Source organism: Hyposmocoma kahamanoa, unplaced genomic scaffold (genome assembly GCF_003589595.1).
Source record: "Hyposmocoma kahamanoa isolate Upper Pololo Valley unplaced genomic scaffold, ASM358959v1 99879, whole genome shotgun sequence".
Taxonomy (NCBI): Eukaryota; Metazoa; Arthropoda; class Insecta; order Lepidoptera; family Cosmopterigidae; genus Hyposmocoma; species Hyposmocoma kahamanoa.
In genome coordinates, this window is record NW_020656077.1 from 7,958,039 (window position 1) to 7,983,757 (window position 25,719).

At 36.1% G+C, this 25,719-nt stretch overlaps 3 protein-coding genes across 3 annotated transcripts; 1 reads left to right on the top strand and 2 right to left on the bottom strand.

Moving 5' to 3' along the window:
- Positions 1-400: 400 nt before the first annotated feature.
- LOC113239416 lies at positions 401-13,144 on the bottom strand. The gene is made up of 3 exons (XM_026476418.1): positions 13,132-13,144; positions 686-1,318; positions 401-607 (listed from the first exon to the last, which is right to left on the bottom strand). Exons 2-3 carry the CDS (start codon positions 1,257-1,259, stop codon positions 492-494), a joined length of 690 nt encoding a protein of 229 aa, XP_026332203.1. The 5' UTR covers positions 1,260-1,318; positions 13,132-13,144; the 3' UTR covers positions 401-491.
- Positions 10,524-11,863, bottom strand: LOC113239415 (filaggrin-2-like). The gene has a single exon (XM_026476417.1). The coding sequence runs from the start codon at positions 11,620-11,622 to the stop codon at positions 10,624-10,626; it is 999 nt and encodes a 332-aa protein (XP_026332202.1). The 5' UTR covers positions 11,623-11,863; the 3' UTR covers positions 10,524-10,623.
- A 9,030-nt stretch (positions 13,145-22,174) lies between the features above and the next one.
- Positions 22,175-23,627, top strand: LOC113239492. The gene has a single exon (XM_026476523.1). The coding sequence runs from the start codon at positions 22,195-22,197 to the stop codon at positions 23,098-23,100; it is 906 nt and encodes a 301-aa protein (XP_026332308.1). The 5' UTR covers positions 22,175-22,194; the 3' UTR covers positions 23,101-23,627.
- The last annotated feature ends 2,092 nt before the right edge of the window (positions 23,628-25,719 follow it).

A 25,719-nucleotide genomic window follows, 5' to 3' on the forward strand; every position in this document is an offset into this window, starting at 1 on the left:
GATGAAGCACGTGTGTACAAAGAGGTCCTTTCCCACGTTCAGGGTTCGTTACCAATGGCACGGATAACTGCAACGACTCAAGTACTTACAACTTCTGCTAGTGCTACAGTTTGTGCGGTGGAAATCTTGGGTTGAGACCTCCCTAGAATACATACTAACTTACTAACTATTTTCGCCAAAGAATAAAAATTTGGTAAATTCACTAAGGAGCCAATTCTTGTGGGACATTTTAATTTCCAATCGTTTTATTTTATCTAAAAACTATATTTAGTGTAATTATTTGAATAAAAATTATATTTATGAGCAAATAATACAACTGGTTTCATAAACAAACCATCAGTTACATAAAAATTATGTTGTTACAAAGAAAATGCGAACAAGTATGCACCACTACGGATAGGAATAATTGAATATATTAGTAACATCAAAATACACAAAAGAAACATTAAATTTAAATAAGTAACACATAACCGATTATTGCTGATTATAATTTATTGTATTGGATTGTTAAAATAATTTTGGAGATTGTACTCGAACTGAGGACGGTCATTGCCTCTTCTGCTTTCAAATTCCCATGGACAGACCTCGTTCAATATAGTTTTGAATTCTGAAAGTAAAAGCTTAAATACAACTACCGTACAAACACCTATTTTAGTAATAAAACATATTAAGAAGTATGGTGTACCTGTGTCGTATCTGCAATTGTGTTTTCTTAGATCACACTCATTCTTGAACGATACTACATTGCCGGTTTTGAAATTACAGGCACATACTGTATGTTTGCTTTCTGAAGGCAAACACTGAAGTCGAGAACACGCGTAAGATTTCTGAGCTTCTGGAGTGTTCGAATTTCCACCATCCACAATAGTTGCAGATATACGGCGTCCAACATTATCCTCTGTTCTTTTAGAATCAGGTACCTCAAGAAATGCAGAAATTTGTTGTAAGGCTGGGTTTGTTTCAATCTGCTTTTGATCTAGAATTTGTGACGATGCCTCCAAAATTTGATTTAATGTCATACCCGACGGTAAACTTTCTGCAAACGATTTACCATCTTTGTCTCCCATCATTGGGAATGTTATCAATGATTCCGGCTTATTATGACCAGGGGACGGTATAACTTTCTCTTGGGAAACTTCTAATAATTCCAAAATTAGAGCGTCCAACATTCCACTTTTTTGACCCTTACGTCTTGGATTTTGATTTCGGTATTTCGAAACCCCTTCATTGCAACAAGGTGTGCGTAACAAATATCTCATTGGCACTACTTGTCCACAGACGGCGTCTTTTATAACCGCTAGATAGAAAATGGCTGAAGCTGAAAAAGCAATGCGTAAAATATTAACTTCTTTCACAAATTTCTTAAATGCTTATGTAGATACCTGTAGGACTAGATTACTTTTCTGAAGTGGAATTAACTGTATAATATTTATATTATTGAACTGAGATAGGCCTAACTCACTGTACTCAACAATAGAGTTTAAAAATCCAGTTTCAAACATCACTGAAGAATAGGTGCTCGGTCTCTTACCGACCTATTTTTCTAACTAGGTATACTATGAAATGGAATGGTTGTTCCTAGATTAACTATAAAATAAATTGTGATATGTATAAAATTACCAACTAAAGCGAATATTGACACGTTCATATTAATAAATTGGAATATGCAAAAAACAAAACTCTTTGTAAATTATTTCAGTTTGTTAAAAAAATCAACACAACTTAAATGCTGACATCGCACTACTATTCTTCATAGCTTTTCATTACATTTCTATTACAGAATTTGATAAGAAATTATATCTTTTGCTATGGATTTTAAGTTTTATTAAATACGGTTGATTGGATCCGCTTCTTAATTAATTTACAAGAAAAAGAAATGAACAGTCACAGGTATTTAACGCACAGCATTTCAGTTAATAAAATTACTAAATAACGAGGTAAAGACAGAAAAACTTCTGAGCACAATAAGTTTATTTTCTATATTCTATAAAAAAAATTAAAAACTACTCCATAAAGAACACAGAGCTATTCCATCCTGTATATACATCAACTGTCACTATTGAATGAACCATCAAAGCCCTGAGAGTCAGAATAACCTTTAAAATTCTTATTTGCAAAACCCTTATCGGCAAATCCCTCCCTTTCGTAAATTCCTTTCTGGTGGTCGTGGTGGTAGCGTCCTTTGTTAAACCCAGCACCTCCTCCAATTCTAAATCCTAATCCTTTGGCACCAACCTTCTTTAACGTTCCCTTTGTTTCATCATCTTCATAAAACACTTTATCTTTCTTATATTCGTCCTTATGGTGGACTCTGTGATATCCCCTAGTTTTTGTGCCTTTTCTATATTTCCGATCTTCATTTCCCTTAACACCTACGGCTTGCGCTGCTACGCCTTCAACGACTGCATACAAGTCTTCATCGTCGTAAGCTCCTTGGTCATGTAATCCGGCGGAATTATAGAATTTTTTCAAGTTTTGAATATTGTGTTTATCATTCGAACCTCTGTTATTGGTGTTCTTCCTTTTGAACCCTGAAGTTTTCACATTTGTTTTACCTTGGTTATTGGCGTTTGTCGTTTCGTCTGCATCGTCCAAAAGTTTTGCAAAGTCATCTAGATCCTCCTCTTCAACTTCGTAAGCGAGTTGGTCGATATCACTATCCAAGTTATCAAACTCGAGCGTGCCTAGTCCAACTGGCGATGAGTCAGCCAAAAAACAAACTAATGTCAATGATAGAACGAAACACAATTTCTTTTGCATTGTGATCTGATTTCTTTAACCGCTCTTGAGCAATCGAAGTAGGTTGCGACACTGACATACATGAATGCAGGCAAGTTTATATAGCCTTTTAGCGGCCAAGGATTTATTTTTTCTGGAAGACGAGTGTAACGATCGTTTCTGGTTCCGGTCCATCGCAACCGTAAACGAGATAACTAATTGGTGTAACGGCTCGGATCGGCCAAGGTTCTCGTCTTCACGAGATATGTTCGATTTAGATACCAACCGTTGTACTTGCGCACATATTTTTTACAATCTTTCTTTATGTAATTCTATGTTAATGTTGTGGCACGGCGAGGTTTCAGCGAGTCAGGTTATTTGGTGAGTACGTAATGTGCGTTAATCCAACATTATTGTAAAACTATGGTTTGACCTCCTCAGTGGCTCTATGAACGTGGGACTTATTATTCTAAGCGTGGGACTATATTCGGGGAAAAAAATTGTAAATAGGTTCTGGTCTGGGCATTTTGCCCCAGAGTGATGTCCTTGGTCTAGTACTCATTGTATAGGAAATTTCCTTGTCTGAGACCAGGCAATTGGCGTGGTTGTAACTAGGGTGCGGGCATTCTATGTGAACTTGTATTAATTTTATCTACTAACTGCGATAGTCGTCTGAAGTTGTTTTCCCAAAAAGGCAATTCAGATAATATAAGAATAAGAAAAAGAATACTTTATTGCGTAAGCACCGGGACACACATGATGTTAAAATTAAAATATAATATTATAAACTTTAAATTAAAATGCAGTATTTACAACAAAAGTTAAAACATAATTATAATGATTAAAAAAAAATTAATAATAAATGCTCAGCTATTAGCTACAGGCTGATAGATTTTCAGCCTGTAGCGGTGGTTTTCAGCGAGCCCGATGTGAGTGAAGCAAGGACTCGAGCACAAACAAAACAAATACATGCGTAAAATGTGTGTGAAACTTGGTATATACTAAAACATTTACACTAAATATATAATACGAATGCATAGATAAATAAAACTGCATAAGTGTAAACTAATTTAATTACTTAATTAATCGATATATACTTATGTTATATTAAGATGTAATAAATAATGTGTGAGAAATAAATAAATAAATAATATATTATCACGTTGTTCCAAGAATTTCAGCAATTTCTTTAGGAGATTTCTGATGTTTAGCAAACCTTCTAACAGACGAGTTTTTAAGTTTTCTTATGCTTATGTATGTAGCCTTATCCAATTCTAAATCCCAATCCTTTGGCACCAACCTTCTTTAACATTCCCTTCGTGTTTCACTTCGTGATTCACTTATATGGTAAACAAATATTATAAATACAAAACAAATAATGTGCCATGAATATTAAGAACTATTATAACAATTTTTCAGTTTATTTTAACATATCGATAAACGTTCCTAATACTGTCAAACATGGCGAGACAGGTTCTCGACTTCCAACCGTTACTGGAGGCTGAAAAGAAGTTTTTTGAAATATTCATTTATTATCAAAAAACTTTAGGATTTTTTTTTAAATTGTGTAAATATCGATAGTCGTATACATATTATAGATAATAATTTGCAAAACTTTGAGTGTTGTGGGTAATAGGTACATAGATATCGTTATTTAGAGTGCTATTTATGTTGCCGCGCGCGTATGGACATGACACGCGGAGGGAACAATCTCATATGACGAGAAGAGTGCTAGGTATGAATGTGGAGGGATATAAGGGGAAAGGAAGGCCAAAGCAAAGATGGATGGATTGTGTGAAAAATGACATGGACAAAAAGGTGTGAGTATACAAATGACGGCTGCTAGGAGAGAGTTGCCGACCCACCTAGCGTGCGATGAGGATAGTAAGAAGATTTAGGTTACCGCGCAATCTGTAGTGCGTATAATATGTTTGCAGAAGCATATACAGATTGCTTCTTTAGTTTAATAATAAGAATGCGTCTAGCTCAGAATCGCGGCAGCCCGAAATGGCGTCTTTAGCGCCCTTGCCGCCTTATGGGACTCGGCGCCGACGATTGCTACAAGTTTTTTCGGATCTAATATATTTACATCCGAAAAAATAGTTATAAGTTAGAAACTTCTTTTTTTTTTAAAAATGCTTTTCTTGAAAAAACACAAACATCGCGTCTTGGAAGGATCCCCAAAAAATAGTTTTATTTGCAATACAAATTATTTAGTCATTGTAAAATCTAAAGAAAGTTCTTACATTCATAACTGCACTTGACTCCATTACGTTTTTCGATAAGGGGATCCGAGTTACTAGTACCGTTGACTTTGATCTCTCCGTCGGTTCAGTTGTTAAGCTAAACTCCCTTGCTCTTATTTTGAAGCTGGTTCCTATAGTTCACGAGACACACTTTTATTTAGTCTATAAAGCCCAATAAATTCGTAGCCGAGATTTCTAACGAAATTAAATTATTCGGCGAGTAGCAATCTTGCAACGGTATAATAATCGCACCGTGACTCACGCGCGCTCAAAAAAGTTTTCATGTAGTCCTAAATCAGCTATTTTTAATTAATTTTCAAAACAATACAGCGAAATTAATTATCGTGAAATGTTCCTCTCGAGTAACTTTTCATGATTTTGCTGTTTGAAATAAGCGCAATTTTCTATTTTGTGGACCATTTTTCGCTATTTTACGCACAGCCTTTTTGCTATTCGAAATTTGATACGTATTAGAAACATATAATATTATTATTCTGCCAATGCGGCCTTTTCAGCCTTGCTAATGTAGGTAGTGAAAAATACTGATTGAAGAAACGAAACAATGGAATTTTTCCTTAAATAATATTATTCTTAGACCACATAAGTGTTTTAATAAGGTTCGACATCGTCGTCATTGTTTTTAGTCTGTGAGAATAAAATACCCGATTCAAATGTGTATCTGATACAATATACTTATAAATATTTAAGGGCATATCAGAAAACTTAATACGTATAAAATTATGTCCACTATTCACTCTAACCTCTAAAAATATATTTCACTACAAATAAACCAACCGTGTAACAAAACTAGCATAAAAAAGCAATTAAAAACATGGTATATATCAAAACTAAACAAACATTTAGTTTACGTATCAAAAATACTGATTGCACAATAGTTGAAATAAACTTTAAACAAAATAACAGTTCTTTTTATTTATTTAATTATTTATTGTACAGTAAAACACAAACCACGTTTAGTAAAACGGAAAACCCAAACAAAAGGTACTGCTTATTTCTAAAATAAATTTCTTCTTGCACACTAAAATACAAGACGCAATAATTACAACAATGGGTTTACGTGCACAACAAAACTAAATTAAATTATGTTTTTTTTTATAACATCATGTGAAGGGACGAACAAGTCGTGCGCCTGATGGTAAGCAACACGCCTGTCCATAACAGTTACAGTGCCACTCAGAGCTTTAAGTCGCAAAGATCTGAGGGGCACTACCACTGCGCCCGTCACCCCGAGACATAAGTTGACAAGTCCCATGCGCCTGTAATTTCACCAGCACCCATACCCATCAAAACCGGAACACAGTAATGCTGACACTACTGCTTGGCGGCAGAAACAGGTAAGGTGGCAGTACTACCCTGGACGAACTCTGTCACGAGGAGTTCTACTGCTGCTAAAAATGCTATGTAATAAAATAATAATAAAAGAATGTCAGAAACAAAGTTACTGCAGTCATATATGTGTAATATCTCGAAATTTTACAGGAAAACCTATGTATTCAATAGGTACTTCACTAATATCAATTTTTTTTTTAATATCAAGTGAAGTAAATAGCGTATACTGTACGATATGAATTTTTCAAACGGAATTAATTTCGTTTGTAAAAAAGAAATTCGGAAATAAGGCCCGTGTCCCTGCCGCACGACTCAAGCAAATTGAACCGTATTAGTACGGGAAAAATTTAAAAACTAGCTGAGGTAGTTTTTTTTTTTTTTTTTTTATACCTGACAGGCAAATGACTCCACTCCACCTGATGTTAAGTGGAAAGTGGTATCCAGTACCGACTCTTAACTTCTTTAAACTTATATGTCAAAGACACTGCGGCCGAAATTCTAATTTGCCCGTTTCTGCAGCACAAAGATTCTATTATTAATATCGGCGGCATTACACCACAGCAAAATTCCACATCGACTATCTCAATTTTCACAACTTTACAGGAAGAAAAAATCATTTATATAGCATCTGGTTTATTAAATAAAATTACGACAACAATCTATACTACATAGTGTATATACATACATGTGTAATAAAAATATCTAATAACTACTTATTTTGATTTAATAAACCAGACGCTACATAAATGACGCAAACAATTCCTTTCTTCACCTGTTAAGTTGTCAAAATATACGCCATTAAACTATTACAGTAGCTGAAGTGTCTAAATCAATCTAGCGGTTTCGACGACTGAAAGTTTTCGTATTTTTTTTAATCGCGTACACTGCAAGGGGATTATAAAACGGGACGGCCCTCTACTAGATGGACGGATGACCTGGTAAGGTTGGCGGGAAACCGATGGATGCACGTCGCGTCCGATCGGCTGATCTGGAAATCTTCGGGGGAGGCCTATGTTCGGCAGTGGACGTCTTCCGGCAGGCATGATGTACACTGCAGAGCTGAGCCGTTTCGATAACTTTTTTTTATAATATCAGGTACATGCCTGCCGATAACAGTTGCAGTGCCACTCAGAGCTTTGAATTGCAATGATCTCTGGGGCACTACCTCTCCGCCCGTCACCCTGAGACATAAGTTGACAAGTCCCATGTGCCTGTAATTTCACCAGCACTCTTACCTTTCAAAACCGGAACACAGTAATGTTGACATTACCGCTTGATTAACTTAATTGTGGTCCGCATTGCAATTTAACATCTAAAGTTGTGGCTTAAAAATACGACTGTATCTACAAGGTTCAATTGTGCTGCAATTTTTGGCGCCATTTTCTAACTATAAATGTTTGTGTCCGTCTTTCTAACATTAGGTGATGTAAATTTCACACAATTCGTTTTGTTCTCATTAATGCACATGGGAGTGTTCAACTTATGTCTCAGTGTGAGTGACAGGCGCAGTGGCAGTGCCAAAGATCTGATCTTTGCGATTAGAAAGCGCTTACCATCTGGCGCGAAACACACAACTTTTCACCTCACTATAAGGCGGGAAATTGTAGATGAAAGAAAAACCGTTTAACTAGGTATAAAACCTTTTTTAATGAAAAGAAAAAGTTTATCTTCGGATACGTTCTGAATTTACACCTCATCAATTTTTATTCTTGATTGTACTTTTATTTTGTGTGATTATTAAAAGTGATTATTGATTTTTTTTTTAGTTCTTCGACGAATTAAAATAATTTAATGAACACAATTTGTTATCATTGTCAATTTAATGTTAACAATAATAAGAATAAAATATAGCAACGGATTTATTTTACATAAATATAAATAATGTACGAGAAATCGCTTAGTTGAATGTGCCGTTATCGTTTTTTTTTTTCATGGAAAGAAAAATTTAGGTGCACAATGATTTTATTTTTTTTAGACCACGGTCCGTCCAAAGAGTACTTTGATACATACTGAGTCCATCGTCAAGTTTGAATTTGAAAAAGCTTTTCCACGTTAGCGTGCACAAAACGCTTTTGCGCGCAGATTTCTAATGAGAAAGCCTTTCCGAGCTAGTGAGGTGAAAACAATATTTTTATATTCTAGCGCTTTGAGAATAAAAAATGCATTTGCGAATTATAGGTATGTCCGGGAGTATATTTGTAGATGTTGAATAGCACACTGAAAAAACCAGCACTAGGGTCGTTTAAATGTCAATGCTGACGCGTGCCGTGTCGAAGAATCGTGCAAGTGCCGTGGTAACCGTGGTAGCAAATTCATGGCCGCGGTGAACGCGGGGCTAGGGTTTTCGTGTCAAAGGTTTGGAGCAATTCCGTATAATTGGTATGACTAAGACTTTTAACACGTCGTTAACGCGGCGGTAAATGCGCTCATGAAGAACGGCCTTATAATTATTATGTGCGCACACATAAATAAAGGCTGTCGTGAAGTATTGCAATAAACTTTTCAATTATGTCTGGAATAATCCAAGTGTGCTAAGTTTTAGTTTATTAGCATTAAAAAAAAATATATCTGACTCAGATTGGCCGTATTACGGACAATGTGTTCGGGTGTGTTTGTGCGGTAGGGTTAAACTAGGGTTGTTACGAATATTAGCAACTGCATCCGCATCCGCGGATAATCAGTCCGATATTTATTTTTTATTATTCATTTATTATTATTATTATGTTTGGTATTAACATTATTTACATCACTCCGATTATAATATAGTTCATTATTCAGACGCACAAAAAGTATACAATTATAAATAAAGTGTGATGCAGTTGTCAATTGTCAATATGCCAATTTCCTTAAAAATCTCCCTAAGTGAGGTACCTCAGAAAGGACGACCCTCTCGCTGGCCCTCTTCGAAGACGGCGACCGGTTAGTCGGAGGCAGTCAGGCAGAGACGCCAACCTTCTTACCCCTAACCCTACTCCCAAGCTTGAGTAAGGGAGAAGAATAAGCATGAAACTAGGAATTGCTCTTTTCAAATAAACTTAAACACTATAGAATACACTTTGAATCTTTGTGTGGAATCTAGAGCCATGTCGTCTTTCTATACGCCTTTATCTAACGCGTCATCTTCAATTTTGTAATATGAGTTTTCAATCAAACGAACAATTAATAAACCAAAGTTTCTGGCACTTTACAAGTCACAAATAGTAGTAAGAAGTTCGTTCGAAAAAACAAATATAAGTGGTTTTAGATCCGAAAAAGTAGTGTCTATTCCACCGTGTATTTATCGCGAGAAACTAAATATTAATTAAAGAACATTACAAAATCTCCAAGAAATTGTCATGGAACAAAACTTGTTGTTTATGATGTTAGCAATATAGTCCTGCGAGGATGTGTTAGCATTTTAAAAATAACCGTGTGTACGTGGAGCTTAGAACTCTAATATTCAAGTACAAAAAAGTTACCGATGAATTCATTTGTACAATATTTAAACCCCTCTCCTGAAAATTTGTCATTTTGCAAATGTGGCCTTATTACACACTAACGGTGGGATATGGCATAATGATCATGATTTAGTAACTAAATCATTATTCATTTATATTATCATGGTTTCCCAAAGTGGTCTTACCGCCACCCAGTGGGCTCTGAAGAGTTCGAGGGTCGGGGCTTCGGAAGCAATTGCGGGCGTTGAAGCTGTCAAGGGGGTGCTACCGCATTTGAAAAAAAAAGCCTGACCTATCCATATAAACTACACTACAAATATATGTTTTTATTTCCTTGTGATATTTTGTGTATGATTAATGTAAAAAATACGTGTTTCAATTATTTTTTGTGATTAGGTTAAAACTTTTTTATTTTGCCTATATGGGCAGTGAGCAGAAAAGTTTTGGAACCTACGATTTATATTTTAAATTTTAGTTGAACGGTGTTGTCAAACACTAGACTAAGCTACACCCTCGTAGGGTTTGCCCGAGCTTCCCAACCGCCTAATGATTCCCACTCTCCCCTACGTCATTGATACCATAAGAAGAACTGGCAATTTTTTATTGCCAACAGTGGCTACGCGGCTATATATTTCACTTGGTATTTATACCTTGTGTTTTTGTTTTGTAATCTTATACTCGTATTAACTAAAAGTTTCAATATTGCCCTTAAGAATTAAATAGATTAGAATAAGTAAATATATTTTTTTAATTCGTTTATTCATTCGCAATACGTATAAAAATAATGAAGCATATCGATAAGTATCAAACATAACAAATTAAAGGAATTACAAGGTTAAATGTATATACAAAACTTAAGGGATAATTAGCGATTATTCTTCATCTTCGTAGATGTCATCGTCATTTACGTACGCATATTCCTTTTCACGATCGCTTCCGCCTTTTTTGGCAAAGCTTTTCCCGTGTCTATAATGACTTTCATTACCCTCCTCAGCGAAACGACTGTGGTCATTTTTATCAGTATGAACCTTGGCATGGAATCCATTCTTTCCAAAGTCACCTTTATCGTAGGCAGCCTTGTGATGTCCACCCTTTCTGTGAGCACCCTTACTGGAGCCATGGTTTTCCTTTTCATAACCATGCTTTTTGAAATGTCCACTATTATCGGCAACGTCATAAAAGTCATGATCTTTCTTGAATTCATCCTTATGGAAAACTTTATGGTAACCAGTGACGTCCTCGCCCTTAGAAAAGTGTTTGTTATGACCATGATTACCACCCTTGTACACTTTTCCAGAGTTGTAATGTTTCCCTTGAGCGCCAGCTTCGTTATGGTGACTCTTTGTTAAACCATCACCCTCACTGTAAAATCCTGCATCATATTTCTTTCCGTAACGTCCTGATTCTCCTTTAGCGTGATTTTTTGAGGACTTATATCCTTTACTTCCTTTTTCGCCATGAGCTGCTTGATGTTTTTCTTCATAATCACTACCACCACCTTTTACATAAGCATGTACTTGTTTATCTCCGTCTGTATATTCCTCTAAAGCTTCATCAGTATCGTCGTCATCTTCTTCTTCATAATCTTCTTCTACAATTGGCTTCGCAGCAATGTACGGCAAGGGCGCAGGCTCCAAATCGTAAGCTTCTAAAGCTTTTAACTGAAGTGGTTGTGCCAGAGGCTGAGCCAACGGCAGAGGTGGTGTGAAGACTTGTGGCTGCGTGTAGGGTACAGCCCCTAGCTGGATGAGACTTGCTGGTGCGTTGTGATCGTTTCGATAGATAAATCCACTAGCAACAGGGGCTATGTAACCGACTTTGGTAGCTGCAGCTGCCGCCACAATAAACAAAACACTTAGAGCTGTTTTCATCTTGAGGTGTGAATCGTTCTGCTACCGGTACAGTAATAATTTGATAACAACGTTGCTCAATATTTATATCTAGGTTAGAGACAAAAGAAGGACCGTCAGTGTGCATGTACCTTTCTTGTAGCCATGTAACAATTTGCTTATCAGACGAGGTTATGGGTGACAATGACATTAGTAATGAAAAAAACGGCTATTGTGCAATGTTATGCCGGCACGCTGACCGCAAGATAAATGAGCGTGAAATGTTTATTTTCCAGAGCCTACTAGAAACGGGTGACAATTAGATGACTAAGTAAATCCGTTTTTATTACATTCCACTTTGTAGTAGCGGCACAATTTAGTGTCAGTTTCACAATTTTCTTTATTATTTTTTTCAAGATTGTGGTTAGTTTAAACGATAAACAATAGGTTTTGTGTTGAGTAAAGAAAGTTTAACTGTATTTTCTACTCTTCTCTTCCTTATACTTCGAAGACATAAAAATACAGCAATGTGGAAAAACTTACTTTTTAAGGACGAGACCATTGTAGAAGGTAGCAGATTACCAAGTTAACACAAGGCAACTTCTAAATACATAAAAAATTACTTTATTACTAAATCAATAGATTTTTAAAAAAAGAGTCTTGTGAACTTTAAAATTCCTTCATATCGTCGTTTTCCAAACTTGGACCGGGAACTTGCAACGAAGCTAATAGATGCTACAGAGCTAAAAAATTCTATGAAAGAAGAAAAGCAACTTAGAAGAACAACAATTAAAGTAGGTAAGAAAAAAATGTTGAACATGCATGCAAAGTAATGGCGGACAATTCGAGAAAAAATTTTAACAAAAAACCAAGATCACAAAACGTCTTTTTTATTATTTCTTATTTTATCCACAAATCGAATGATATCTGTAACATGTAGCACGTGGTCGGAAAGGGTATAATTAAGAGAAGTTTTTAAAATAAAGCTAATATTTTTAAATAATTTTTACTTTATTTTTTAAAGAGTGGCGGTAGTTCCAACAGGCAGCCTGAATCCTGTTACTAACGCGCAGAGCGCCGAGATCCTTCCGTGTATAGTTAATCCACAGACGTAGGATTGACAATATGCATTGAATAAAGTTATTTTGGTTTCTTCAGTACAACGGGCGAATCTATATATGCGCCAACATTATTACATTATAACATTTTTAGTAACAGTAAAGCAGCTCTTCGTCCAGGGAAGTACAACCTGCTGCCAAGCAGTAATGTCAGCATTACTGTGTTCCTGTTTTGAAGGGAAGTGGGACTTGTCAACTTATGTCTCAGTGTGGTTTCCATTCATTGTTACAGTACCATTCATTCAATATCATTCATTCGTATCTCTGAATACATTATTGTTATACACTTTTGTTTTAATGATAATTTTAAATCATGTGTGTTCTCTTTCGTGGTGTCTAAAGAACTTCCACAATGCCAAGTTAAATAGACAATCTCCAAGATTAGATTATTAGAGACTACGACATATCTATAAATATTAAATAAGATACATACATATGTTAGCAGCTCGGCGCATCTATGCTGTAGATTAATCAATCGGACTAACGGTCCTAGCTTTATATGCTAAAAACCACATGGAGGAGTACTCCAGGCTCGGAGATGTACATGCGTGCGCAACGCGACTTGCGGGCCGGCTGCGGACTACACCACGGCGGCTTCCGAAGACATCCAAATTAATGCATGTAATGGCATCGGTGCGGCGGACAACAACCGGCAACCAAATAACGTGCGGAGTGGACCATCGAGGAATTCGTTCACATTTCTCCTGAAAAGGTGACTTGTTGAGCAATCACTCTACGCTTTTGATGATAGTGTTGTGTATTAGTATTGTGTATAGCATTAATTTATTCTTAGTAAAATGTCATAATTGTAATTATTATGCGTGACTATGGGCCGTATTCCAGAAATCTACTCAATCCTCAAGTCAGGTCTTGAGTATGATTTCAAGCACTAGAAATGCTTGCCATTAGGGTCGTATTTCCAGTGCATGAAATCATACTCAAATCCTGACTTGAGCATTGAGTAGAGTTCTGGAATGAAGTCGCGAGACTAATTTAAATTCACCCAACATGTGATCCGTTTAGGGTTGCCAAATACTGACTTACCATTTCCGGGACAATTCCTTTATGGTAAGGGAGACCGGCCGTAGCAGTAAATAATGTATTATGAAAATAAATAGGTTGAAAATAATTAGGCCTCTATAATGTTTTAGTCGACGTATTTTTAAAGGGAAAATAAAAATGCACGTTATTTTCAAATACCCCAACACATAACGTACTGTGAATTTTTATAATATTATAACAACCGAACTAAAATCAAGCAATTCTCGTTTACTAAAAAAAATGTAACTTAACTTAAAAGTTAACCAGTTAATGTGAAACCTAAACTTACAACAAAAATTGAGCACATAAGGAGGTGCTCAAATTTTGTTTTGTTTGGCTTATTGATTAGGTAACCTTTGGCTGGAAATGTGACTTCTTGTGTTTTTTTAATGTGAATTCTTGTATGAAATGGACTCTAGTAAGTTTTTAAAAACAATTTCTAAGTTTTGTATCGGGTAATAGGTCCCCGATTCTACGAACATCTACCCACAGACCTGAAAAGTGTTAGAAACGATGAAACGTTTTGTACCCGACTAAAAATCCTTTTATTGGATATTGAATTGTACAGTGTCGATGAGTTTCTTTTGAAACAATTTTAATTTTATTTTATTCGACAAGCAGTAGTTATACTACTTTATTTTATATTCATTATTATTATTATAATTTTATTACTGACGATCATAGTTATCCCTTGACATTGTATTTCCAATTGTAATATTGTGACATTGATAACATGAAATAAACGATTCTATTCTATTCTATTTTTCAATTTAAAATTTGTTTCTTGATCTACTGATGACTAAGTAGTATTATTGTAGCACTCTATATCGACGTATATCCAATCGTTTGGTCAGCGCACATTATGCGTTCCGGGCTCGTTCATGCGTTGCTTTGATTGAACGCGTTCGAGTCACACTTCAACCGACTTGAATGAAACAAATAGTAAATGTTAATCTAAGATTATCCTAAATATATCACGGAAAACCACAACCACTGCTATTGACAGGCGTATCACTTATCCCCAGGCACACGACTTGTTCGTCACTTAGTCTCTTCTTCTTCTTCTTCTTGTCCTTATCCTACGCTAGGTGGGATCAGCATAACATGTATTTTTCTCCCACTCTATCCTATCAGCCGTCATTTTTATACTCACACCTTTCTTATCCATGTCATCTTTCAAACAGTCCATCCATCTTTTGTTTGGCCTTCCTCTCCTCCTGTATCCTTCTATATTCATACCTAACACTCTTCTCGTCACATGACATTCTTCCCTCCGCATGACATATCTATACCACGCTAACGCATTACTCTTCATCGGAAAATATGGCGCCACTTTCAAACTTCCCCTGATGTACTCATTCCTTATCTTATCCTTTTTCGTTACTCCACACATCCATCTCAACATTCGCATTTCCGCTGCATGCACAGTTCGTTCATCGTCCCTTTTCATCACCCAATATTCTGATCCATCTATATGGATTACGATCCATATAGATGGATCAGAATGTTGGGTACCATAGTACGCTATTTATTATACGACAGGTGTAATCACGGCGCCGTCACTGGGTATTATAAGAAAAAAAATTGTTCAGCTATTGTACAGATAAATAGAGAAAAATTGTATAAAACCCCTTTTTTTAAATGAAATTATTCTCAATTTTATTACTTAAAAATGTTAAAAATACAGACTTTTTACAATTTTATTACATTGATTATCTAATACACTTAGGCTCTATTGTGGAAAGTATATGAGTTAATACAGAAACTAATAAAGCAAACTCAGCTGGATATTCTTAATTATATTAAATATATGTAAATTAACATAATAATATGTTCTAATTATTCCCTTTTGTGGCGCACACACTAGACAATTAGATCAAAGTAAAAAAGTTATCTGCGCAGCTCTCACCAAGTCATTGCATTGTGCACTATAATGATGTAGTTTACAAATAAATATAAAACACGCAGGCATAAATATGGCTTATCTTTATTATAAAATACTTGGACATTATATTTACAAAATTTTAGTAAAAATTAACGTAACAATAAAGTATAACAACAAGAACCTTTAACGCCATCTCATCAGTGTTTAATGTTGTAGCCATAGCTCTTGTCGTTGTGTTTCCCGCCTGCTGTGCCAAAGTCACCGTGGAAATGCTGGAAGGACTCCCTGCCATTTTGGGCGGTGTGTCCACTGTCGTACTCGTCGTCGGCAACTTTGTCATGGAAATCGTCTTTTCCGAAATGTGCTTCGTCATGCCCTGAGTCATGTAGACCTCCGTTTTCGAATTTTCCGGAGTCTGATCCGTAATAACCGCGTCCGCCTGAGAATTTATGGAATCCACCTTTAAGCGTCTCTCCGTCATAAAAGTCATCGTCTTTTTTGTATTCGTTCTTATCGAAGAGCTTATGAAATCCATCGACCGCTTCACCTTGGCTTTTTCCGGTTTGATATCCATGATCCTGTCCTTTATACCCGTGCCCGTTCGCGTAGAATTTACCAAAGGAATCGGCGTTATCGTAGTCTTTATGGCCACCACCTTCTCCTGATACGTGATAAGTCTCATATTTTTTGGAGTGGTAGTCTCCAGCACCACCTTTCTCAAAATTATGTTTTGTTCCATACCCTTCATGTTCTTTGTCTCTGTTTTCTTCATGTTCTTGTGCACCGTAATCTTTCCCATCACCATGTTCATGATATATCCCGTCCTCGAAATATCCCAAACTTTTTAGATAATCATCAAAGTCAGCATTGTAATTTCCAAAATTTGACGCATATTCTCCAAATATGTTTTCTTCAGCAATACCATCTACTTTGTCGTCTTGAACTTCGACAACTGGAATAACTTTAGATTCACTAGAAAAGGACGCAGCCTTATCTTCATCCTCTTTACCATAAAATGGTCCGGCTGCAACGGGAATGGGTGCCGCAAATGATTTAGGTTGTTCGTACACTTTGGACAAATGTTCCATTACTTCACTTTCTCCCATTTTAATCACACTGGCTGCTCCGTCACTCTCCTTCTTGTATATGTATCCAGTAGCAGCAGGTTGAAGGTCAGATCCAGTCGTACGGACCATGACCATTCTTTCAACTGTCTCTTTCATTTCCATACAGGATCCGTAAGCAAATAAAAATATTATAACAATTTTCCGCGGCATGTTTGCGGAGTCACTGCTGGTTACAGTAATGACAACAAAGGTCAGGACAACACTTATATAGTCAATATAATACTGCATCGAGCGTTGACATTCATAAATGGCCCGATTCTGGCGCTCTCTAAGATTGCGCAATGGTCTTCTGTGTCAATGATAATGAAAAACTTTGTGTAAATTACACGGCGCATAGCTACGCGTTCAACTAACCGGTAGGTACATAAAAACTTGCATGTTAATTCAAACGTTGACAAGTAACGAAGGGCATCAATAAAGATGCGGAAAAATTGATGAAACATGACAAATCAAAACAATTGCAAAAGTTGCTTTGAAAGAAGTAAACATATAGCCTTCAATAAGCTTACTCAAAGAAGAACAATTCTCACCCTCAATAGTAAAATGACGTAATTTGAATAATTTTTTCTTAATTAAAAACTGGCAAAGTAGATTAAAACTGTTAACTTGCGTGGGTGTCAGCCATAGTGACAAAATTTCAATTTGATATAATTGGATAGAAAAAAAACTATATATTAGTTTTAGTTCATTTATATTTATTTTTTTGCCAGCTTCCCAAAAATTTTACTTTGCAAATGTTATGCATAATAGTACATTGTATGTTTACTGCCCGTAAATAAGAAATTACTAACTGTTAAAAAGAGTTTGTTGGAAGCTCGAAGCTGAAGGCTAAAGGCTTTAATGCCTCGAGGTTTGTAATTTTTCCCGCCCGTTCTACATACAATGGCGGGATTTCATTTTTTTTATATATTACGAAGGCAGCAAACAAGCAAACGGCCCGACTGACGGAACGCGGTCACCGTCGCCTATGAACGCCTGCAACACCAGGAGTACAAGATCCACTCAGTTCCAGAGTGTGAGGATGGCTCAGGATGGACACCCTGCCGGTGGCGAGCGGTGCGATGATAAAATGTTGCTACTGGCATCATATCAAATAGGTCTCTTTTTTAAACATTTTTAAACATTATTCCATAGACAATACAACTCGAACTAAAATGTTATAAAAGGCACAAACGCATGCAGCCACGATGTATTAGATACAAAATAAATAATTTTCAAATTCTAAAAATACTGCACAATTGGAATTCACAAAATAAACTTATAGTTAAAATATTTCGTTTTTTTCTATACTTAAAGCTTAAACGAAATACATTCAGATTTTTTGAGCACAGAAAATGACTATTACCGCCCTAGGACGGTAGTGTAATAAAAAACTCGTGGGTATAGTTTAGGACATTACGGTCCACTTTGCCATGCCTCTGTTTACGAGCAGGTGTGATGAAAAGTAAATTTTGTACACCTACAGATAGAAGACATTTGCGCTTTTCAATACTATTAGCGAATCGTGACATTATTTTATTTTATTTTGTTAGAAAATTTACTTTGCTTCAATGAATATTAGTTTTATCGAAATAACAAATAAATCGACATCGTCATCATCGAATCAGCGGAACGTTAACAGGCGGCCGCCATTACCAAAAACATCTTTGACTAGAAAAGACGTGGTTTTGATTTGTTTAGATTTATAGTATAACAGTCACTGGAGTCCCATTTCTATGTCTACTAGGCAAATCTCACAATACGTTTTACGTTTTCATTACGTCATCGATCTTTTTATTAATGTACTTAATTTTTTTTAAGACTTCCTCAATCTAATTGAGATGTACGGCGAAGTAAACCCTTCCTCATAATTTTCTTTTGGCAAATTTTGAAAAATCGTAATAAAATGTCTATAAAAGTGCCAAGGTGGGTCGACGACGGACAATGTAAAAACGGACAAAAAAAAGTAATGCGCGCTGGGCGTCAATGGATGCGGTTACCACGGACCGTGGTGGATGCCATGAACTTCGGGAGGCCTATACCCAACAGCTGAAAAGAGGCTGTGGATGATGAATGATGATGAAAATTAAAAAGTTGTGATTGTCGCCAAAGTCCGAGGTTAGGTTATATAATAAAAAGTATTAAGCTAATATTGTAATTTATTCATTCCACAGGGAATGTGCCTCTGCTTACGAAAAACAAACCTTAAAAGAAGAGTCCTTATTTCCTGAAGATAGTAGTGTTTTTTATAAAAACTACACAAGTTTAAAAGCAACCAAAAATATAACATTTAGAAATACAACGCATACTTTGCGTGCTTTATTGAATGTTGAAAAACATATTCGAGTGTAGCATATATTATTTAATATATCAAGATAATATACGAGTACATACTTGAATATATAAATAATAATAATTGCCACCGGAATTAAGTAGGGAAAACTAATCAGAAAATAACCCTTTACTTACGTGGCTACTTACTAAACTATTGCATATCGAGTTTTCAGGTGCATTCGCCATTGTTACAAATTGGATACGAAACTATTTATTCGGGTCTATAGCATAAATACATTCGTTTTCTTCAGACAAACCAACGTTTTTGATCCTGTATGTTGAGAACCGAAAATAATTAAAAATGACCGACCCCAAAAGTGTTATGTAAGAAAGCGGGTTTTCACCCGCTTTCTTAGATTTCTCCAATAAACAAATTTGAATGGATCACTAGTGAGGTACCCACTTTCCAACGAAGAAAAATTGAAATTGGTTCACAATAGTCGGAGGAGTAAACGCATAACATACACACAATAAAAATGTCGTCGAATTGAGAACCTCCACTTTTTTGGAGTCGGTTAAAAATAGTTTCATTTCTGATGTATTACAGTCGATTAGGGTAATTTTTTATGTACTCTTTTACTAGCTTTGATAATATTATTCTTTGCAAATAAGTCATTAAGTAATTCAGTGTACATACTACAATAGTAATTAATACACGAGTCGTTACGTAGTGTTCGTCAGAAATATCTTGTATATAACCAGAAATAGAGACGAAATGTCATTTAATTTGTTTGAAAACTATTCTGCCAAATCATTAAGGTGACAACTCCGACTGGCCATCCCGAATTCGAAACAATTGACGGGTGTCGTCAATTGTTTCACTTCAAATCGACCAGTTTAACTTGAGCTTTGCTCTAATGGACGAAAATTGAAAAATTATATATTTAATAGTTAATTACCGATGAAATGTAATTCCGTTTGTTTTGTAATTAGATGTTTTGCTTTCCCACTTTGTGTGTGTGTTGATGGTATCCACCAGCTGGTTACACCATACCTTACAGATTGAACTATATTAGTAATATTAGAAAAATGCATTGTAATAAAAAATGGAGTAAAAAATTAAGAACGCCTTATCAATATTCACGATAATTTTTATGTAGACCGTATTTGACGAGACCGTAAGCTTTTCTGGATACACCAAAATCATCTGTGTAATTTGGAGATAGTCGTTTTTGTTTACCACTGCCTTTGTCAGGATATTTCATGTGTTTGGCTGCAGCTGTTTTTAGAGTTGACATGAACGGAACAATACCCGCCACGCGGTCTATTATTTCTGGAGTGTCATTTATGTTTGTCATGCTCCCAATTCCTAACGTCTCCATAGAAGACCGCCGTTGTGAATTCGTATATTTGTCGAATTTGTTTTCGCTGGTCGTTATGCCCTTTGTGACAGTCGCACTGTTGTCTTTCCCAATGTATTTCCTCATATTTTCATAAGTTATCTTACGTCTAAATCTTTTTGTTACAGTTGTTGGTACTGCTGGTCCTTGTAGCCCATTTACTGCTTGCGCTGTTATATCGCCTGGAACGCTGTAAATAATTTGAGAGGCACGATTTGGGACGCTAGACTGTTTTTGCAGCGTTTTGTCAACCACGGCCGAAGTAGGCATCTTTTGATGATAATTGTCTGGTCTATAGATCGACACTCCAGTAAGCTGGCGGTTGCTATTTAATTTCACTCTTTGGGGAACAGTTGCTATTTGAGTCTTATGAACATTCACTTCTAGAGAACTGTGACCATCAAATGATCTTTCTTTCAATCGGCAGTTTCTTTGATCCTTCTGTTCAAACAATTTTACATGTTCTACGCTAACAGGCATCCTGAAGAACACGAGATTAGAGTTTTCCTTTCCCGAAGCCACGCGATTGGTGTTTACTCTTGATTGAGTTTCTTTTTTGTCAATGGTGCGCATCTGTGGTGGTTCCTTTTTGTCTTTTGATTCTCGAATCATTAAATTATCAGATGGTGGTGCGTGTAAGGCGCTTGACGCCTTTTTCATTTTGAAATGCAAATCTACTGTTTGTGCATTGTCAGCTTTCACATGTCTACTAAAATGTTTCGTTTGTAGTCCAGTAAAGCCATATTTGAAGTTAGGATCACTATTTACGCCATTAGTTCCCACGTTTTGAGCATTGTCGTAAATGTAGTACATCACCACAGGTGTCACAGAATTTAAATAAAGAAGTGCGACTACAAACTCAACAACTATCTTCATTTTGTCAAGATGTATACTAGGAAGACAAAGTCGCTTCGTTGTTCTTATAAGTTTCTCAGTTGTTATTAAACTGTTTGTTATTGGTATCAGTAATTAATAAACAGCCTTGTTCTCGTGATACACTATACAAGCTGCAATGTACATAATGATTTGTTTGAGGCACCTTGTTTGTTTAACCATAACATTTATTAGAGATTTTTTTTTTAAATGATTAAACATTATTTTAATAAATAATAACGCTCACAATCAACATAGCCCCGCACTGGGGAAACCCTGTGTCGCGGGTGCCATGGACACACACAAATTACACCCAAACTCACGAGAGAAATAAATGTAGGCCATACAAATATTTCTCCCGGCCCGGGAATCGAACCTGGGACCTCTGCGTGGCAGTACGGCATGGTAACCGTTCGGCCACGGAGGCAGTTATTGAAAGTACGTTCCTACCTGCACTTAGACGTGGTTCATCTAACTCACATTATCACATCCTAACACACCCTTTACTACATTAAGAGAGAGATAGTATTTCAAGTTTAGGCGTTTAGAGGTTCATTAATCAAACTACACACACGAGGATTGTCGAAATGGTTACTTCCGTCGCGTAACTGAAAGCAATTCCGTTCAAACCCGATTATGTTTTGAAATGAAAACAATATATAAAAAAGTATTTTATATCTGGAACCAGAGAATGGCTTAGATCATTAAATGGAACCCTGAAACTACTTAAATGCTCATTATTATGATAATAAAATCTATTAATAATCTTCTTATTCATTACTCGTACATTGTTTGCAATTTTCTCCAGACAATAACAGAAAACATTACACAGTTTACTTTCGTAGTCTTAACATTAACATATGACTAGTCGATCGTTCGTTGTAGTCGGTCGTTGCCCTGCAGAGCAACACGCGAAAATGAAAATTTTACTTTTAATTCTTATAAATTTGTGTATCTGGTTACCCTTAGAGAGTAGATTGATTCCAAAATATACTGAAAGTACTACTGAATCGAAATCAGCCGATCTCGCATCATCTCGGGTTACGCGAAGTATATATGAAGATGGCAGCGGGCGAGGATTTTCTAAAGAATACGACGTAAGCAACGAATATACCACGGGACAGAAAACACGATCAGTTTTCACAGAAATGCCCACTGCACGATATTCTATAAAAACTACTCGCATAACCCGACAATCACAAGAGACTCAAAGTGAAACACCTAACAATACAACTCCATACCCTGACCCTCAAACGACACCGAAGGGGTCATTGGTCAAGAAGCCCATACCAAAATTTAACGAGATGGACTACGATGAAGATTTTCAAAGTAAAGTTACACGATCTCAGACTAAGTTAGCTGAGTCTGGAGAACATGAAGATGAAGATTTTAGTGTAGATGATTACGACTTTGATATAAATCATGATGAATTTTCTGGCAGAGGTAAGCCCCTTGAGCCAAGAGTTAAGAACAAACATATTTTGGAACAGAATTTTGATTCCGAAACTGACACTACTCCGAGTACATCGGCTGGCGGCGGTCCAACTTCAGTTGTCAAAACTCAAAACAAATTGGTGGCAGTTAAAGTTTTAAAGAAGCGAAATGGTTACAAAGTAAAAATCAATAAAAGAGCAGCCCAATACAATAATGTAAAAAAACCTTCTAAAAAAGCGTCAGATAAAACCAAAGCCGATTATTATGACGAGGAATCGTGGACACCATCAGCAACAGAAAGCTCGGAAGTAGAGAATAAAACTATGGATTCATACGAAATGAACGAGGACATCGACGACGGCAAAGAGAATAAACACAGAGCAATATGATCTTCTTCACATGACATAATTTACGGAGGATTGGAAAACAGATAAAGTTTCCCTAGTTAAGAGATTTATGACACACTTATCTACTGACAATGAGTCTCCCTTCATAAGCGAACCTTTGATATTCACATGGTTTTGATGACAACATAATCCAACATCGAAATCTAGTACATGGCAGTCATTACGGCAATTGAAGAACTTAATTAAGTAATAAAATTTTATTTTATTTTATATTATTAATTAGGTTTTGTGAAACTAACCGAGTAAGGAGTACATTGTGTATAAGTTAATGTCTCATTAAAATGTTTATCTCAAGCTGTTAAACTCTGTTGTAGATGCACCCAAAGTAGCATAGGTATTTAGTAGCAGAAGAGCTCCTAAAGGAGTTAGTCCAGGCTGTTACTGCCAGCATACTTATTCCTGTCGTCAATCAGTAATGTGAACATTACTGCGTTCCTGTTTAGGAGGGTAAGTGTGTTGGTGCACATGAGATTTATCAACTTCATGTCTCAAAGTAACGGGCTCAATACCAGTCGCTTTATGATCACAAACAAAAACTAGTTAGCAAACCTAGTTCTACTAATATACCCTTAATAATATTTATTGGTATTTCGATGAAGAAAGTAAATAAAAAAAAAGTAAATTTTTGTTTTTAAATCCGGAAAAATAGTTTCATTTCCTATGTGTAACAATCGCGAAAACCTAAGAACTCGATAAAGTAAATTTTTTCATTAATATATGTAGTCATATTGTTGGGTCATTTTTTAAATTTAGTTGTTCGCCAAAACGGTTTTTTTTACGTAAACTCAATCAATGCCGACTTTACCTGTCATTTAGGGTGTGCGAGGCATACGGACGTAGGGTCGTAAGGTGCTTATCCACCGGCGAGGCGAGGCGAGACGAGGCGAGACGAGGATTGAAATTTGTATGGCAAAATTTAAATTCCGTCCAAGCACATCTTCGGCGGAAACGGTCTGGATTGTCGAAGCGAGAAATGAATTATTTGTTTATGTAATATTGAGCCATATTGCCTCCTACATAGAGTATCATACCCTGCAACGGAAACAACAGCGTTACTGCATTCAGGTACTAATTTGTCCCTTGTCATTCCACAACACAGTTCTCAAAAATATTCTGAATCGATCACGGACGCACAAGTACATAGAAAAATTCGTGAGGTCCGCTGGTTCGTTCCGTGGCTTAGTTGGTATAGCGTCTGCCACGGTTTGCTAGAAGACGTCGGTTCGAATCCGGCCGGATCGAAGGAACTTTTCTCTGAGTGTTCGAACCTTGTATTAATCATTGTAACAAACTAGTGGAGTAATTTCCATAAAAAAATTATTGAATATCAATTCAGTAAGAAATTAAAATTTTTCATTGATCAAAAACTATTGCGCAAATTTGAAACTAGTTTTACGTCTTTTCCATAATTGCTTGTTGAGAATTTGGATTTGCAAAACTGGGGGAAATACTTTTTCTTCGACGATAACACTATGTTTGTATTCTAGCCCTTTACGACAAAAATGCGAGGTGACTCGAATTATGTGTCCCTGAGTATATTGTTAAGTAAGCTTCTCAAAAATAAATGCTCATATTTTTTGGTAGGTGTGGTAAGTATCTGTATCTATAATTCCAACCTTTTTTTTTACGTGTACGAGTATATGAAATAGCTGTACGTACCTAAATATTGATTTTTAAACACACCATTCTAACCAAAATTCTTGTTTTGTATGAAAAGGATATTTAGTTCGAATGACAGTCTTTAAACCTGTAAAATATGAAGGAAAATCAGATAGTACCGATCCCATACAAATTGTATTTTTAACTATTTAGTACAGTGTACTATTGACCTCAAAATACTAGAAGTCCATAATAGTTCATGTGAATAAAATTACTAGTTTGGAGCGTTCGTTTAATGTCCGAGCAAGGACAAGACGAACTAACGAACTTGATGAACTAAATGAACTAGTAGACCGACATAGTTCATTAGACAAGTATACAAGACAAGTATAGTAACAATGAGATGTTAAAATTTGATTTTGTGTCAAATTATTTTTTTTTTAGTATAATGGCTTGCTTTCGCATTTAGCCAATTAAAGTGTTGGGAAAGCAGAGTTACAGATTATGGAGAGGCACGGAATTTGAATGAAAAAGGACATGGTAGACTGGGTATGTGGGTAGCTATTTTAAATCGGTATACACATTAAAGCTTGATATTATTATTTTCGATAAATGAGCCCATACATTATATATATCTTTGCTGCATAAATATAGTAAACTTGTAATGGAGGTGAGGAGTGGGACACATTGACAGGAGTTCGGATATGAAAGTATCGTGGTCAATTGAGGGGCAGGAGAAGAAGATATGGTTTAGATGGTCAGGAACAATTTTCAGCTTGAATAGATGCGCTGGAGTGGTCACGTGGCCGAGTCGTAGCCTACAAGTAGTGGAGGTAGTTTTTTTGGTAAATTGCATCTTGCTGGACCATGACTTGCGAGGGATAGTAGTAGTGCTTTGGAGGTATCTGAAATCCAATCTGTATTCCATGCCTCCAATGGATATCGCTTCGGTTGGTTTACTTGGTCAAGGCTATAATTCGCGTAAGGGTGGACGTCCCCGTC

Coding starts and splice junctions, on each gene's coding strand:
- LOC113239416 (XM_026476418.1), bottom strand. CDS start 1,259: ATGAGATATTTGTTACGCACACCTTGTTGCAATGAAGGGGTTTCGAAA. Junction 608..685: donor CAATTGCAGATACGACACAG/GTACACCATACT, acceptor TTTTACTTTCAG/AATTCAAAACTATATTGAAC.
- LOC113239415 (XM_026476417.1), bottom strand. CDS start 11,622: ATGAAAACAGCTCTAAGTGTTTTGTTTATTGTGGCGGCAGCTGCAGCT.
- LOC113239492 (XM_026476523.1), top strand. CDS start 22,195: ATGAAAATTTTACTTTTAATTCTTATAAATTTGTGTATCTGGTTACCC.